The following is a 17,698-nucleotide window of genomic DNA, read 5'->3' as shown; positions in this document are numbered from 1 at the left end:
AACGTAGAAATATTCTTAATATAATTAGGTGCAGGGTCTCCCCCCTCCCAACCACACACGTACAAACGAGCAGGAGGCAAGCCCCCTGCCCAGCCAGCCACTGCTGCGGGCACAGGGGCAGCCTCCCCGCCGTGGGGCACGGGCACCCACAGGGAAGGGCTGGTAGCCTGGGCACAGGGCAAGTCCTGCCCAGGCTTGCCCCCTCTGCCACTGCCACCTCCTGCAGCCGGCACTCCCATCCCTTGCGAGGGGGGAGCATGCTGGGGGAAACAAAGATGCTGACACCGAGATGCAGCCACCAAATCTAGCTGAGGAGCGTCCCGAGTGGGTTAATTCTAGGTGGAGGGTTATTCTACGAGCCGTACTGCAGCAGGGTGGGGAGGATGGGGGGGGAGCTTCTGGGCAAATAGTCCGCGGTCCTGGCCAGGTGCTCAGTAGTCTGCTGTGTACTCTGTGCCATGCAGCCCTCGGCACAGCAGGGTGAACTCCTTCACCATCTCCTTCACCCGCCGCTTGTTCACACGCTCTCTGCTAAGACAGATGGAGGGGATAAACATGAAGCAGGAGGACGCACCAGGCCATGCAGGGGCGTCATTCATAGAATCACTTGGTTGGAAAAGATCTTTGAGATCACTGAGTCCAACTAAAACACTAAAAGATATCCCTGAGCACCTCATCTACCCGTATTTTAAACACCTCCAGGGATGGGGACTAAACCACTTCCCCAGGCAGCTGTTCTAGTGCCTGAGAACCCTTTCAGCGAAGAGATTTTCCCTGATGTCTAATCTGAATCTCCCCTGAGGTACAGCTTGAGGCCATTCCCTCTCACCTTATCGCCTGTCACATAGGAGAAGAAACCAACACCCACCTCGCTACAACCTCCTTTCAGGGAGTTGTAAGGAGAGATAAGGTCTCCTCTTCTCGAGGCTAAACATCCCCAGTTCCCTCGGCTGCTTCTCAAAAGGCTTATACTCCAGCCCCTTCACCACCTTTGCTGCCCTTCTCTGGATACACTCCAGGACCTCAATGTCCTTCTTGGACCAAGGGGCCCAAAACTGAACCCAGGATTTGAGGTGCAGCCCCACCGATGCTGAGTACAGGGGCAGAATCACTTCCCTGCTCCTGCTGGCCACGCTGTTTCTGATACAAGCCAGGATGCCACTGGCCACATTGGCAACCCGGGCACACTGCTGGCTCATGTTCAGCTGCTGTCAGCCAGCCCACCCCCAGTATTTTTTCTGCCAGGCCGCTTAGTGCAGCCACCACAGGGAGGGGCATACGAACCTGAGGATCTGCTGGCTGAAGGTCTCTTTCTGCTCGGGGCTGACACGGGCCGAGGGGAAGCCATCCTGCTGCATGGCCTCCTTGATCCAGACGCTCAGGTAGCTGAAGCAGTGCTTGTTCAAGGCAAAGAGGATTTCTGCGAAGTGATCCATGAGGCTGCGGGAGGCCTGGCCACCAATGCCCTGCAACGGAGCATACAGACCCTCCTGAGCCCCCAGTGTCACCCTGCTATGCCCACTCATGCTGCTGGGCTCTCTGCCCCCAGCTCCACAGGAATGCCACCCAGGAACAGAGCCCAAAGCTGCCTGGGGAGCCCACGGTCCCAGCATCTCTCACCTCCAGCACTGCCTGCAGCAGCACTTTGCCGTTCTCATGCACAACCTGTCCCACCGGGGCGATCTCTCCGCAGCGGGGCAGCAGCTCTGTCTGCAACACAGAACCCAGCTTGCTCAGTGCCAGAACAAGCACTGCTCTTGCCTGACCCGCAGCCCAACTCCTACCCTCCCAGCCCTCAGAGGGGGCTACAGCCCTTCCCCTGGCGGGGGCTGCACAATGCCACGATACTCACAAAAAAGCCACAGGATGCTTTGACTGTTGGGGCCTCAGGGAATTTGAGCGAAAGGACACCTGTGGAGGCAAAGAACATGAAGGTTAGCAGCCAGAAACCCTGCACGCCACCCCAAATCAGCCACACGCCACCCCAAATCAGCTACACACCATCCCAAATCAGCCACATGCCACCCCAAATCACCCCTCTGGTCTCCAGCCCCTGACTGGAGATCTGGAGCGCGTGCCCATGCCCGTCGCACTCACCACACTGAAACACTGCTTTGACATCCAGGTTGCTACACAGGAAGAGGTCCGGCTTCCTTTTCAGAGCCTGCAAGGCACACAGACAGGCAGCATAAACCCAGCGCTGCAGAGGCAGCCAGGAAGCCTCCGAGGAACCCAGTGCCCCAGCCTCTGCCTGGCAGCACACTTACCTGGGCACAAGCGGCACATTCAGAGTACAGCAGGAAACCATCACTTTAAACCCCCCAAGGAAATGTAAACCCAACAGCCAAGCGGTTTGCTACTCTCAAGGGACCGCTGACCCCAGGACCTGAGGACAGATGCCATGGCAGCGGACACAAACACTATGGACACAGAGACAGGACAGAAGGTTCCTGCCCCACCAGAGCACGCCAGGCATCAGCAGCGCTCACAGGATGAGAGCGGCCACGCCAGGCTTAGCAGAAACTGGCCACCTCTGTGCTTTGCTCCTCTCCTCCTGAAGATGCCAGTATCCCTGGGCTCACAGCCACCGATTCAAGCAGTAACCCCAGACTGGACCAGCCGCTCACACTGCTTGAGCTCTGAGGCACGTATGACAACATTGCCCAGCAGTTCCTGAGGACCAAATCTGGGAACGTAGAATCATAGAATCACTAGGTTGGAAAAGACCCACCGGATCATCTAGTCCAACCATTCCCATCAGTCACTAAACCATGTCCCTCAGCACCTCGTCCACCCATCCCTTAAATCCCTCCAGGGAAGGTGACTCAACCACCTCCCTGGGCAGCCTGTTCCAGTGCCCAATGACCCTTTCCGTGAATTTTTTTTTCCTGATGTCCAGCCTGAACCTCCCCTGGCGGAGCTTGAGGCCATTCCCTCTTGTCCTGTCCCCTGTCACTTGGGAGAAGAGCCCAGCTCCCTCCTCTCCACAACCTCCTTTCAGGTAGCTGTAGAGAGCAATGAGGTCTCCCCTCAGCCTCCTCTTCTCCAGGCTAAGCACCCCCAGCTCTCTCAGCCGTTCCTCATAAGGCCTGTTCTCCAGCCCCTTCACAAGCTTCATTGCTCTTCTCTGGACTCACTTGAGCCTCAACATCCTTCTTGTGGTGAGAGGCACAGAACTGAACACAGTTCAGAGCAGTTTTGTTTTTTCCTGCCACTTGATGATCCCAGCAGCCACTGTGGGGTCAGGCACTGCTGCTGGGGACCCCCTGAGCTGTGGCACCCCGAGCAATGGCTTGGTCCCCCTGTGCTGGCCCTGGGCAGTTACTGTATGGAGACGTTTCACTCTGTACCTGCCCTTCCATGGGAGGGATCTCTGCCCTGCTATATCAGGCAGCAACATCCGTGCCTTGGCCACCAATGCCACTGCACCCACCACCACCAGCACTGGGGATGGCGGCTGTGCCTCCTGCCTGCTCTCACTGTGACACCGGGGACAGTAGCCGGAGCATTGGAGTGGCCCCATTCTGTGCCTGTAGCTTGGAGAGCAGGGTACATGGGCAGCCACCCCCTGGACTAGGATGCATGCAGGGCCACTACCACCCTCCAAGCCTGCTCCCAGGGATGGCTTTCAGCCAGCAGCATCCAGGACACACCACCATCTGCCCACAACCACGGTGTCTACTTTGAGCAAAATAGATTCATTTCCCACCCTTTCTTCTCCAGGGAAAGCCCACGGCCATCTGCTCAGCATAGAGAACATATGCTGGAGACCAATAGGCTGAGGAGCAGGTTACCCCATCTCCCTTCTGACCTTTTCATAGAATCATAGAATCACTAGGTTGGAAAAGACCCACTGAATAATCAAGTCCAACCATTCCTATCGATCACTACACCATGTCCCTCAGCACCTCGTCCACCCGTCCCTTAAACACCTCCACAGAAGGTGACTCAACCACCTCCCTGGGCAGCCTGTTCCAGTGCCAAATGACCCTTGCCATGAAAATTTTTTTCCTAATGTCCAGCCTAAACCTCCCCTGGCGGAGCTTGAGGCCATTCCCCTAAGGTTTCCCCTCAGCCTCCTCTTCTCCAGGCTAAACACCCCCAGCTCTCTCAGCCGTTCCTCATAAGGCCTGTTCTCCAGCCCCTTCACCAGCTTCGTTGCTCTTCTCTGGACTCGCTCCAGAGCCTCAACATCCTTCTTGTGGTGAGGGGCCCCGAACTGAACACAGGATTCGAGGAGCGGTCTCACCAGTGCCAAGTACAGAGGAAGAATAACCTCCCTGGACCTGCTGGCCACATCATTTCTGATACAAGCCAAGATGCCATTGGTCTTCTTGGCCACCTGAGCCACTGCTGGCTCATGTTCAGTCACTGTCAACCAGCACCCCCAGGTCCTTCTCCTCCAGGCAGCTTTCCAGCCACACACGGTTATACCACACGCTGCAAAAGAACTCAGGTCTGGGCACCGAAGGCATCGCTGTACCAGGCAGAGATGGCACAATAGCAAGGACATGCTTCCCTGCTAGATACATGTGGAGACCTTCACAGGGGCAATCAGGGGCCACGTTATACCTGTGTGTGCATATACAACCTGAGCACTGTCCCTCCTGATGCGCCAGCTCCAACAGCGGAAGGCTGGCTAGTGGCTGGCCAATGGTTTAAAAATACACCCACTCATCGCAACTGCTATCGTCCAGTCGGTCCCATAGCTTGCAAGGGACATTGTACTTTTAGCCATGAGAAACCGTCCCTGCTGGGGCCCTGGTGTGGGCTCCAGAGCAGTGACCACAAGCCTCTCCTCCAGCAGCATGCTGCTTGAGAGCAACTGGCTCCCCTGATACCACCCAGCTGCAGGTTCCTCCACCCTGCCTGTCCAAGGACCCAAGTCCAGGGCACTGCAAGACTGTTCAGCTGGCACGAGAGTCTTCCAACATGCTCAAGTTGCCACCTACCTGCAGGGTAGCCAAACCAGACCTGCAGCAGGTAAAGCTCTGCAAGCTCTCCTGTAGATTTGCTGTTTCTGCTCCTCACTCCATCAGAGCCACGGCAAGAAACCGTGCCAATACTGAGAGGCTCCTTCCTGTAGGACATCTCCACCAAGGGAGCACAGAATACAAGCACTATCTGGGCACACATGCACATGTCTAACGTAGATAGAGATGCTTTTTATGCCCATGAGACGGGGCCTTTGTGGAGCTTCTCCCTTTGGCAACCAGCATCAGGTAGGACCAGCTGCTCTTTCCCAGCAGCAGGAACCCTGCTCAAACTCTGGGGCCTCTTACTGCCAGCCTGTCCTCCCCATCTCTGGCCAAAGCAGCTCTGCTCAAATATTCTGGGAAGGGGACAGGTCTTTAAATGCTTTCAAACATCCCCCCTACATCCTTAGCTGCAGCACCTACTGCAGGGGTAGGCGCTGGCTCTCTGGCGAGGGCTGTTCCACAGGCAGGCACAGAAAGGACATTGGGTTCTTCTCCACAGCAGCTGGGAGGCCAACAGAGAGGTCTTCACAGAGCAGGCTCTTCTGTGCCTGGCTCTTCAGAGGAAAAGGACACTGATGCCCAGTGCTCCAGCAGACAGGAGACAGTGGGGGGGCTGCACGAACAGTTCTGGCAGCTCTCCAGAACAAACAGGCCAAGTCTTTGTGTCCAGCACCACCATCTCTTCCCAGACCACACACCAGGTGGAGTGGAGCCTCCAGCTTTGGGAAGGTCACCCGAGCTTGGCCAGGCACCAGGGCCAAGGCAGAGCAGTCAAACCCCTGCCCGCTGGCAGAGGGGTCGCTGAGCCCATGTCCTCCACAGAGCTCTATGACTCTGGATCAGGTGTGGTTGAGAGCTCAAGGTCTGCTGCATGCGGCATTTGGCCTTGTTAAACCTCATGCCGCTGGTCTCAGCCCAGTGCTCCAGCCTGTTCAGATCCCTTTGCAGAGCCTCCCTACCCTCCAGCAGATCCACGCTTCCACCCAGCTTAGTGTCGTCCGCAAACTTGCTGAAGGTGCGCTCAATGCCTTCATCCAGGTCATTGGATGCTCACCTCAGGCACAGCAGCAGCAACCCAACCCATTCTATGATTCTGTGTCGCTCTGACTCGAATGTGCAAAGACTCAACAGTTTCATCACAGAGCACAGCTCTGGAAGAGGACAGGCTGGACCCACCTCTGCCATCAGACAGCTCTCGAAGTCTTGACAGCAAGAAGCCAAGCAGGGATGTCAAGGCCATTCCCTGATGGGTTTCAGAGTGTCCCACCAGATCAGTCTGGGAACAGGCCAAGGAAAAGGAGGAAACCTTGAAACAAAGCCTACATGCGAGGAGAGAGGAAGAGATCCTTTGGTCTCCACAGCATTGCTGGAATAAAAAAGCCCAGGAAAACATCAGGTCTCAAGTGAGCAGTTCTGGGCTGGCAGCGTGATGGTGGATGTCTCATGGTGATCCAAGACAGAGCAGCCACGGAGGCAGGAGCCTCTGAGCTGCTCCTGCAGCAGGGCCTCCAAAGGACGCAGGCTGTCTGGACATCAGCACCCTGGAGACTGTGCCAACTGCCAGGAGCTGCCCCAGCACTGCCTGCAGATCCTGCCTGTGCGGGCAGCACTTAACAGCTTCCCAGAAGCCAGGAGGAGGGGTGTTTTCTCTCAAAGCACACCCCAGGGAGCGCAGCACAGTTGCACTTTTCTCTCCAAGAGAGCACCATTTTGTGGTGTCCAGATACAGAGAAGGATCCCAAACCAGAGAGAAACTCATCACTTTCCAAAGAAACAATAAACAGCTTTGAAAGAGCCTCTAGGGTCACCTAATGCTCTGTCCTCCCCAGCAGGATCACCTCTACCTGCTCTCCAAGAGCAAAAGACTTGTTGAGTCCTTTCAAGCTCTCCAAGCAATAACAACTCCTCGAGTGACCTTCCACTGCTTCCCCGTGCTCTTAGGAAGATCTCCTACTGCCTGACTCAAATTGTTTTCCATTATTTCCTCCTGTTAATGTTTGTCCCACTTGAGGAGAAAGCGTTTTTACTTACATCCTGGGACATTACCTCTTACACGTTTCAAGACTCATGCAGCTCCTCCATCAGCCTTTCTTTCTCACCATGTGTACAAGGTGGTCATCTTCCCAGATGCTTTTCTCTGTGCTCGCTGGTCTCCATCTACAGAAATTCTGTGCCCCAAATGGGTACAGTGTTCGAGCAGAGGTCTTGCCAGCACTAAGTGGCCAGGGAGGACACCTCCATGAACCTCTTGTACAGACCCCAGTTACCATCCTTCCATCACATTCAACTCCCTCGTTAAAAGGTCACAGCTTCCAAACCTGGCACTGGCAAAAGCTGCAAACACTTTCTCATAATCTCAATTATGTTACATCTTTCAAGATGAAAAGCAGGGAAGAACATGCTGCAATACGATTGCAAGATGCGATAGGTCTCAGAGGGATCTGGGCATCAAGGTGAAACCCATGAGGGGCAGAACCCTGACTGGGAAGGTGAGGTACAGTCCCCTCACCAGCTCCACCCTGCAAGACCCACACGTGGGCCTGAGAACCCTTTTGGTGAAGGGATATTTCCTATTATCCAATTTAAACCACCCCGGTGCAACCTGAGACTATTTCCTCTTGTCCTATTGCTTGTTTCTTAAGAGAAGAGACCAGCCACCCACCTTGCTACAACCTCCTTTCAGGGAGTTATAGACAGCAATAATGTCTCCCCTCAGCCTCCTCTTTTCCAGAATAAGCAATCCCAGTTCCCTCAGCTGCTCCTCATAAGACTTGTGCTCCAGCCCCTTCCCCACCTTCACTGCCCCTCTCTGGACACTCTTCAGGACCTCAAATGTCCTTCTTGGACCGAGGGGCCAAAACTGAACCCAGGATTCGAGATGCAGCCTCACCGATGCTGAGTACAGGGGCAGAAACACCTCCCTGCTCCTGCTAGCTACACCGTTTCTGATACAAGCCAGGACACTGCTGGTCGTCTTGGCCACCTGAGCACATTGCTGGCTCATGTTCAGCTGCTGTCGACCAACACCTCCAGGTCCTTTTCCACCAGGCAGCTTTCCAGCCACTCTTCCCTAAGCCTGGAGTGCTGCATGGGGTTGTTGTAACCAAAGTGCAGAACCTGGCACTTGGCCTTGTTGAATCTCACACCACTGGTTGGAGCCCATCATAGAATCATAGAATCACCAGGTTGGAAAAGACCCACTGGATCATCAAGTCCAACCATTCCCATCAATCACTAAACCATGTCCCTCAGCGCATCATCCACCCGTCCCTTAAACACCTCCACAGAAGGTGACTCAACCAGCTCCCTGGGCAGCCTCTGCCAGTGCCCAATGACCCTTTCCATAAAAAAATTCTTCCTAATGTTCAGCCTGAACCTCCCCTGGTGGAGCTTGAGGCCATTCCCTCTTGTCCTGTCCCCTGTCACTTGGGAGAAGAGCCCAGCTCCCTCCTCTCCACAACCTCCTTTCAGGTAGTTGTAGAGAGCAATGAGGTCTCCCCTCAGCCTCCTCTTCTCCAGGCTAAACACCCCCAGCTCTCTCAGCCGTTCCTCATAAGGCCTGTTCTCCAGCCCCCTCACCAGCTTTGTTGCTCTTCTCTGGACTCGCTCCAGAGCCTCAACATCCTTCTTGTGGTGAGGGGCCCAGAACTGAACACAGGATTCGAGGAGCGGTCTCACCAGTGCTGAGTACAGAGGGAGAAGAACCTCCCTGGACCTGCTGGCCACACTGTTTCTGATACAAGCCAAGATACCATCGATCCAGCCTGTCCAGATCCCTCTTTGCTCTCCAGATCTCTCTGGGAAGGTGCAGGGGATGCATCTCCGATGGGGGCACTGAGTGTGTTAAGGCCATCAGGGCTTCTCCCTCGAGGGCCACAGTGGGCTGAGGGGCGTGCCGGGCTCCCGCTGCTCCCCACAGGTGTCTATACACACACAACAGAGCCCTGGCCCTGCCAACCCCACGAGCCAGCCCGCGGCCCCCACCACGCCGATGCAAACCGTCCCCGTGCACCGCAGAGCCAGCGGCACGGGAGCTCTCCCAGGCTGCAGCCGCAGGAGAACGATTGCTGGGGTCGGAGGCAGCGTGGCACCCCAGCAGGTCCAGACACCATCACAACCACGTTGCTCAGAACCAAACCCCAGCAAGGGTTTCCTTTCACCAGGGGCAAGCTCAGCCTGACCCTGTTCCAGAGGACCCATTGCAGGGCAGGTAAATGGGTTGGAAAACATCCACATAATGCTCTAATTTGTCTGTCACCCGAGGGTGACGGTGGCAGCAGCCCCACGCGCCCTGCGCCGGCTTCGGGAAGGCGAGGGAGTGGCAGCTGGAGGCTGCCCTGCAGAGGAGGGCACTGCCCTGGGGATGGTGCAAACCCAGAACTAAAGGAGAATGTTTTGTTTTCAACTTCCACGGAAACAGATGGAGAAACTCGATATTCAACTAAAAGGAAAAAAACGTTGTCAACAGAAAGCTAAAAATAGGTTTAAATTGAATTAAAAAGAGAAAGAGAGAGAACAGAAAGTGAATGAATAAGAAACTAAAACACACCTGTGCCAGGAGTTGCATAAATGAATCAACAATATCAGGATGATCCCTGGGCCCTAAAATATAATAAAGATGTAACTTAAGAGAAAAATCATACAAACAGCAACTCAACATCATATAGTTATGTGATACAGAAAGAATTTACAAGTGAAAACAGGAGTGTAAGGGAGGAGGGGTGTGTGGGGAAGGGGATGGGCAACATGAGCAGCTTGAAGCAAGTTAAAGAAACAAAACATACAAAAAATCATGAAACTTGGAGAACCCAAGAACAGAAAGAAACTGCAAAGGAAAGGGTCTGAAGCCCCAGGGTCTCCAGCTAGCACCTGGGTGCTGCAGAGCCAAGGAGGAGATCTTCGTGTCCTTGGGGAGGAAGAGGAGGAGGAGCAGGGGCTAGCTGGGCACCATCTCCATAAGGAGAATTAGAGCTTTTGCACTGTGGGGACTGAGCGTGTGTCTTCAGAGCACCGTTAGGTCCTGGAAGATAACTGCAAGTGAACGACAACACCTAGCAAACGCTTGACAGGCCCGGCCAGGCTCAGGCGTGCACATGCTTGTCACCAGCACCAGCTGCTCAGTAGCCCCTGGCAGTCACCCTCCCACCCCATTCCCAGATGCTCTCTGAGACCCTGAGTCCAGGACCCTCCTGGAGGACTCCTCCAGCATCCTGCTGGGAGAGAGCTGCTCAGTGCCCAGAGATCTCCATGTCAGCACCACTCACCCTACCTTGGCACCTGACTGTGCACAGATACGGCTCAGCCCCTGTGGGGTCAGGCGTCCCCCGTCTCCTGCCACCCGTGGGCTCAGCAGAAGGGGCTCGCCCTGCTCAGGGCTGGCCGCCCATCGAAGAGGACCCACAGGGCGGGTGGGAGCGCACAGTCCTGGGCACACAGCGAGCTGGACGGCCACTTGCCTGAGCAAAGCTCGCATCCAAGCGTTGGCACGGCTCGGGCTCTGTCCCCTCCCCTTCCCTCCTGCAGACATGCCTGCTGCTGCCCGGAGGCATCGCCACCTCCCTGGGCACCGAGCCAGAAGGGTTTTGGTGTAGACGCATCCACACACGGCTGGCAGAAGTGGGGACCTGAGCTCCAGGCAAGCTCAGCTCGCTTGCCAGTGACCCCAGTGACCCCAGTGACACCTCAGTGCAGCAGGATTCGCTCAGACCGTGTGTGATGATGAAGTAAGGGTCTGGCCTCCCCCACCCTCTAGAGAGTTCTGAGTCTTGTACTGGGGGACGGCATCACTTTACCCAGCATCTGGATGAGAGCAAAGGACAAGGCCCCTTGGGAACAGCACACAGAGGTGCTGAAGGACCAGAACCAGCAGCTCCAAGGTACATTTGTCCCTGTCACCAATCAAGTCACCAGGAGACTGAAGGAAGCCCCGGTGTGGAGGGGCCTGTTTTAAGCCCATTCGCTTTTTGTAGGGTAGGCAGTGAGCCCAAGGGTGATCCTTGTCCTGTGGAAGGACGCCAGCATCCTCAGCATCACCGTGGTGACTTGGTGGCCAGCAGTGACTTTGACAAGGTAGTTTCCCAGATTCTCACACACACATCCTCCTGCTTGTGCAAGGGCTTGTTCCCTGGCCACTACAAGCAGCGCTGGACCCCGGAGGAGCTCTGGGATCTCCCAGGGAGCACAGCCTCCCTGCCAAGCAGGACTAGAGCTCCGGCTCGTCCCTTGCAGCACATGACGCCCAGCCCTGCTGCAGAAACAGGGCTGTCACGGCAGCCCAGAGTCTTGCCCCGGGGTTTCCTGCTTCTGCTGCCCTGCAGGGAAGGTACCCACCTTCCAGGGGTTGGGATAAATCCAAGAAACAGAGATGGCCCCATTAGCTTAGCCAGGAGTGAAAACAGCCATTCCTGGAAAGACGCCTCCAGACTCCACGCATGCAACAGCCTGACAACAGCCCCAGCATGAAGAAGAGTTAATCCCACGTACCTTGCTGGAAGAGGGTCAGCGTGACTGAGGTAACAAGCAAGAAGAGGGCCTTGATGGGAGGGAAGTGTGCAGGCTCATGGGCAAAGATGTGAACCAGCTAGAAAAGAGAGAGAGGACTGAAGCTGCTGCTGGCCCTGTGTGTCCCCAGCCTTCCCCGGGGAGCGGCGGCTCCAGCCCTGAGCACGGCTCCGTACCTGTCGGGTGAGGTCGATGGCAGAGGCCTGGGGGATGGTGCTGTACATCTGCCCCAGCATCTCGCACAGCTGAGGCACCATGGGGGCAAAATCATCCAGGAGGGTCTTCACGGACTTCTCAAAGATGGCACAGACAGACTGTGGGAGAAGGGCAGCGTGAGCAGCGGGAATCGGGAGACCTCTCCCAGCGGGGCCAGGGCTTGGCGGATGGGTGCCAAGGGAGGGAAGAGCTGGCAATGGGGATGGGGACAGCCAGGCAGAGGGCTCAGATCTGCTCTGGTTCTGGTGCCCTGCAGCACAGGATGCTCCCAGACACTGGCAAACGCCCTTCCCACTGCTGCAGAAAAGCTCTCCGAGGGCCAAGGGCAGGAGTGTCTGGTGGGACACTGCACATGGGCATTACTGGACTGAGCAAGCTGAAGAAACACCAGATGACACAGGTCCAGGTCAAAGCGGAGCTCCCCTGTTAAGGAACTCAGGTTTGATAGACCCCCATCTCCCTGCTGATGGCAGGACCTCTGTAACTGCAGAGGAGCAGAGCTGATTGGGGCACCAGACAGACAATGGCCAGTTGCTGCTGGTGACAGCAAGAAGCACGGGTCTGGACAACCCAGAAAAACACCTCTTTGACAAGGCATAAGCTAGTGTCTGCCCTTTGCTGGCCCCAGTTCAGGTCAGCAAGAGCAGGCAGAGCTGCAGGCAGTACTGGGGGGAGCCTGGTTACCTCTACCACCTGGGCATCATTCAGCCACTTGCTGAGGACCTTCTGTATCAGCTGAAAGACTTGCTGCAGAACCACCACGACCTGTAAGGAACAAGAGGGACTGAAGAACTGGCCCCCACAGCACCAGGGAGGGGAGATTCAAAACTAAGCACGGCCTGGACTCAAACCTTCAGAGACCACTGCCTCCTTCCCCTCCACAGCCGGGAGCTCTCTTCCCTGCTGAAGCAGCCTGGCACAGCTCAAAGCTGGCAAGCAGAGCCCGGGCTGTTTTCTACAGCAGCACTCATGCCAGAGGGATCCTGCAGGTCCTGTGCCCACCTCAGAAGCAGTGGGATGAGCTGAAGGAGTTTTAGCTGGAATGCACCAGCACTACTCTCTTCATGGTACACACTGTATTCCCCATTAATCCCCCTCTCCTTCTGGCACCAAGCAGTGAATAGTGAGGCTTTGGCCAGGCTGTGGCAAAGAGCGTCAAGCTGCCGTTCTACTCACTGGGTTGGGTCCTTGCTGCACCGGCATCTTCTTGACCTCAGTGCTTTCGTGGTCATCATCATGGTGGCTGATGTCTAGGGTGGTGAAGAGATTGGAGAGCAGGCCGAGGATGTGGATGATGGCCAGTTTGTTGGAGGGATTGGGCTGCCAGGGAAAACAAAGTCAAAGGGTGACACGGACTGCTCTGTTCCATCACAGTCATGATTTTGCAATCCCGAAGAACCAGGACTGCAGAGGCGAAGAGCCAGAGAGTAATTCCCTGCACTGCGCTCTGTTAAGCCCATGTTCAAGAGTGCTGCTTCAACACAGCAACCCCAGGGCTACTGCCAGGAGCAGAAGCCACTTCTGGTGGAGGCAGCACGAGGGCACTCACCGTTTCATCAGCCAGCTTTTCCAGCTGCTGGATGTAGGGGGTGATCAGGGAGTGCAGGTTCTTCAGGATCTCCTCCACTTGCAGCGCAGAGAGCAGGAAACCAAGAGCCTGCATGAGCCACATGCACTGGCTCGTCTGGGACAGAGAGGAGACACAACGGGGCAGGTCACTGCCCAGCCTGCAGCCCTCCCCCATACACCTGCTAGCTAAGACAACTGCCAGCTCAGCCCCAAAGCCAGAACTCTGGTGTGCTGCAGCTCCTGAGCTGCGCTATCTGCATCACGTTAGGTGCATCTCCCTGCAGGGGAGGGGAACAGCTCCCTACCAGTGTGGCAGAACCCAGGGAAGAGGCACCCTGCCACCAGCACCTGGCCTCCTCCCAGCAACCTGCCACGGTAAGAGCAGCTGATGCCCAGAGAGCTCCATGCTGGCACCATTCATGCTACCTCAGCACATCAACCTTTGCACACCCTGTCTCAGCCCCTGCTGGGTCAAGTGTCCCACCCCATCCTGGTTGCAGGCACAGCCTGAACTCTGTTCCTACACTCATGACCCTTCTTTTCCCTCCTGAGGACATGCCAGTCATCTCAGCACCCTTGGACTTGGAGGGACGGGGAACTGCTGGAGTTAAATCTCCCTGGGGGCTTCCCTTTCTACGGGGAGATAATCCCCCCAGCATGAAACCCCAGCCCATGTGTAGTGGGAGCCCTGTAGCACAGTGAGAGGCGGCCAGCGGGTACTGCTGGCCCTGCACAAGCTGGCTACAGCGCGGAACTCCTCTCCTCTGGGGACAAACCAACTTGCGATGGCACCTCTCGTGTCTCCAGCTGACAAAGGAGCACAGAGCGAGACAAGCAGAAGCAGCCAGAGGTGTAGCCGGCCCCTCTTACCTTGTGAATCTGTTTCATCAACACCTCCTGCCAAAGGGAAGGGAAGAGAGAAAGAGATGCATGAGTGCTGCAGAAAGCCCCTTCCCTTCCAGGAGGCAGGACTGGTCAAGACAATCAAAATGAGAATGGGCACAGACAAGCAGCATGTACTCCCCACAACCTGCCACACACAGGGAGCAAAATCCTTGTCGCTTTGTAAGCTGTTCTCCCCATCATCCCCCTCAGCCACCCAGCGAGAGGAGCCCCTGGCTCTGATGGGCTCTTGCAGCTGGATGGCCTGAGGAGACAACCTCAGCCAGGGCCTCCTTACCCCAGTGATGATCTCTCCAAGACCAAGAGCAGAGACTCAACCCCTCCACTGGCCTCCCTTTGCCACCACGCACACCCCAGCAGCTCCCTCAAGCCCAGTCCTCCTCCTAGTGCCTCAGGACTCCCAAGTCCCATCTGCCCCAAACCTTGAGAGCCAAGAAACACCACGGGACAACCAGCCCTGTCACTGCAGGGTCCAGCTTGGTCTCCACAGGCAGGCTTGAACACCAGGATGCCACCCAAGACGCTCAGCAGCAGCACCAGCTGCCTGGCGGGTGCAGGGCTGGCAGGATGCCACTCCGAACGAGACAAACAAATCCCCAGGGAAAGGACAGATGCCCAAGTGCAACCCCAGCAGCCCCCCAGCAGTCGTGTCTGCAACTGCCTGCCATGTGTGCACTCACAGCAGGACGGAGAGCCTGCCACCTGGGTCTGCTGGCCTAGGAACAGGACAGACAAGTCCCCCATCCCAAGCAAGAATCATAGAATTATAGAAACACAGAATTCTTTGGATTGGAGGGGACCTTTACATGTCATTCAGTCCAACCTCCCTGCAGGAGCAGGGACACCTTCCACTGGATCAGGTTGCTCAGAGCCCCTTCAACCTGACCTTGAATATTTCCAGGGATGGGGCATCTGAGCTGCTGGAATGCATCCTCCTGCCCTGATCCATGCGGTGGAAAGGGAGTGCACAGAGCACACCCCAGCTCACTACCACGTGTTCATCTGCATCCCGCTCCTACCTGTGACACGGCGACAATGTTGGCAGCATAGGGTGGCAGGTCGTACTTGCACTCCCGGCAGATCTTCTTCAGGGTGGAGACACTGGAGATGGAGAGCTCAGGGTTGCCCAAGGCTTGAAGCACCAGCGGCAGCACGTTGTTAATCATGACGGGGTGATCAGCCAGCCATTCCGACAGAGCGCCTGCACACAGAAACTGGATCAGACTGCAGGACTGCGCCACGGGTCCTTGCTGCCTGTATCCCAGGATGCTCAGCTTTGCTTTTCACTGCTGTCAGGCAGAAGCAGTCGCAAAGGGGAGACCTCATTGCTCTCTACAGCTACCTGAAAGGAGGGTGTGGAGAGGAGGGAGCTGGGCTCTTCTCCCAAGTGACAGGGGACAGGACGAGAGGGAATGGCCTCAAGCTCTGCCAGGGGAGGTTCAGGCTGGACATTAGGAAAAAAATTTCATGGAAAGGGTCATTGGGCACTGGCAGAGGCTGCCCAGGGAGAGGGTTGAGTCACCTTCCCTGGAGGTGTTTAAGGGACGGGTGGACGAGGCGCTGAGGGACATGGTTTAGTGTTTGATAGGAATGGTTGGACTTGATGATCCAGTGGGTCTTTTCCAACCTGGTGATTCTATGATTCTATCAAAGGGCCTTCCCCTCCCCAGCCCAGCCTGCACATGAGCAAAGGTCTCACCAATTGTGAACATGACGGTGTCAGCGAGCTGCACGTTGCTGATGCTGATCCGGGGAATGAGGCCAATCAGTCCTGGCACCACATCAGAGTAGTTCACATCGATGGTCTCAGCGATGGATTGGAAACCGTAGAGCAAGGCCTCTGTGTGCTGCCAAGGTGGGAGAGGCACTGTCAGATCCACGTGGTGACCCCTAATGCTCACTCCAGCCCTGTGCAGCAGCCAAGGAGGTTGGTCCCTGGGCAACGCTAAGGACAGGGAGATAGATGATGACCTTTCCTGCTCACAGAAGACCCCAGAGTGCTGGCAAAGTGTTCATGCTCCTTGCCTCTCTCACATCTCTTTGTTTTCAACACCCCATGGTGAGGATAGGTCCCCGAGGGGCTGGCAGCCATCAGCCTGGCACCCAGGTCCCCTTGCTCACCTGCCATGTGGACGGCTGCTCTGTGTTGGTCAGAAGACGTCCCAGTTTGTCATACAGGCTGCTCAAGAGCTCAGCGCCCAGCATCTCGTACACGTACATCAGCGTGTCAGAGATATCCACCCTGCAGGGAACACAGAGGGCCTCTGAAGCTGTCCCCACCCTCTGCAAGAACAGCTCACACAGGAAACACATCTAATTCCAGTCCAGAGAAGAGCAATGAAGCTGGTGAAGGGGCTGGAGAACAGGCCTTATGAGGAACGGCTGAGAGAGCTGGGGGTGTTTAGCCTGGAGAAGAGGAGGCTGAGGGGAGACCTCACTGCTCTCCACAACTACCTTGTGTGAAAGGAGGTTGTGGAGAGGAGGGAGCTGGGCTCTTCTCCCAAGTGACAGGGGACAGGATGAGAGGGAATGGCCTCAAGCTCCACCAGGGGAGGTTCAGACTGGACCTTAGGAAAAAAAATTTCATGGAGAGGGTCATTGGGCACTGGCAGAGGCTGCCCAGGGAGGGGATGGAGTCACCTTCCCTGGAGGGGTTTAAGGGACAGGTGGAAGAGGTGCTGAGGGACATGGTTTAGTGTTTGATAGGAATGGTTGGACTCGATGATCTGGTGGGTCTTTTCCAACCTGGTGATTCTATGAATTCCCCTCCAGCTGCCAGGCAGGATGCAGGCACTGTTTCCCAAGGACACTGCCCCAGGTTAGGGCAAGTGCTGCCAGGGCTTCCTAGGCAGGTCAGCCAGTGCCACACCAAAACACCAGCTCCTTCCCACATCACTATCACAGCCAAAACAGCTCTTGGTGGAAGAAATCTCCACTGTGTCCCTCCTTGGGTCTCCCGATGGTGTTCAGGCTCCAAAGATGCAGGATGCCGCCTGCTGAGCAAGCCCAAACTTCCCAGTTCTGTACCTGTATATCCGAAATTGCTCCTTCTCATCCGAAGACCAGAAGCCATACTCCTCATCAGAGGGGAACTGGGCTTTGTGCAGCAATACATCCACCAGCTGGAAGTAGACAGGCCTGTAAACCTGCTGGTACACCGCCTGCTTGTCCGGCTCGAAGGAGAGTATGTCATCCTGGGGGCAGGAGGAGGAACACATCAGGTGTTGCGAAAGAAAGAAAACGGAGCCAGCATGGCCACTGCATGCGGGCTCAGGGGCATCTCTCAGGTCTGCTGGGACCTGTCACACCTCAGAGGCTGCATTTCCAGCTCCCCAGGGTCCACCTGATGCCAAGCCCTTCTGCAGCGGCAGCACCACCTGAAGGCAAGATGCCAGAAGCTCCAGCAGACAGGTGTACCCTTGGGCATTGGAGGACAGCACGGTTACAGCAGGGTGGATCTTCTCTGCTGTGTCTCAGCCTTGGGAGCATCCTTGCACCAGGAGAACGCATGCCTGGGAACCCGGCAAGGC

General features: G+C 56.1%; 1 protein-coding gene across 2 annotated transcripts in view; it reads right to left on the bottom strand.

The window, feature by feature from the left end:
* Window positions 1-4: 4 nt before the first annotated feature.
* IPO13 (importin 13) overlaps window positions 5-17,698 on the bottom strand; it is a 35,151-nt gene continuing 17,457 nt past the window's right edge. Inside the window, exons 5-20 of one of the 2 annotated variants that reach the window (XM_069862951.1) lie at window positions 17,196-17,362; window positions 16,290-16,410; window positions 15,868-16,015; window positions 15,188-15,369; window positions 14,136-14,162; window positions 13,246-13,380; window positions 12,873-13,016; window positions 12,381-12,461; window positions 11,657-11,794; window positions 11,463-11,559; window positions 9,529-9,581; window positions 2,098-2,164; window positions 1,853-1,911; window positions 1,621-1,710; window positions 1,285-1,466; window positions 5-531 (exon numbers count right to left, since the gene is read on the bottom strand). In XM_069862951.1, the coding sequence (XP_069719052.1) occupies window positions 432-531; window positions 1,285-1,466; window positions 1,621-1,710; window positions 1,853-1,911; window positions 2,098-2,164; window positions 9,529-9,581; window positions 11,463-11,559; window positions 11,657-11,794; window positions 12,381-12,461; window positions 12,873-13,016; window positions 13,246-13,380; window positions 14,136-14,162; window positions 15,188-15,369; window positions 15,868-16,015; window positions 16,290-16,410; window positions 17,196-17,362 (1,791 nt within the window). In that variant the 3' untranslated portion in view covers window positions 5-431. The remainder of the gene's footprint in view (window positions 532-1,284; window positions 1,467-1,620; window positions 1,711-1,852; window positions 1,912-2,097; window positions 2,165-9,528; window positions 9,582-11,462; window positions 11,560-11,656; window positions 11,795-12,380; window positions 12,462-12,872; window positions 13,017-13,245; window positions 13,381-14,135; window positions 14,163-15,187; window positions 15,370-15,867; window positions 16,016-16,289; window positions 16,411-17,195; window positions 17,363-17,698) is intronic. The other variant, XM_069862952.1, reaches the window with a different exon arrangement.

This window comes from Phaenicophaeus curvirostris, chromosome 8 (assembly GCF_032191515.1).
Source record: "Phaenicophaeus curvirostris isolate KB17595 chromosome 8, BPBGC_Pcur_1.0, whole genome shotgun sequence".
Taxonomy (NCBI): domain Eukaryota; kingdom Metazoa; phylum Chordata; class Aves; order Cuculiformes; family Cuculidae; genus Phaenicophaeus; species Phaenicophaeus curvirostris.
Note: the sequence above shows the minus strand (reverse complement) of the source record. Positions and strands in the feature narration are given on the sequence as shown.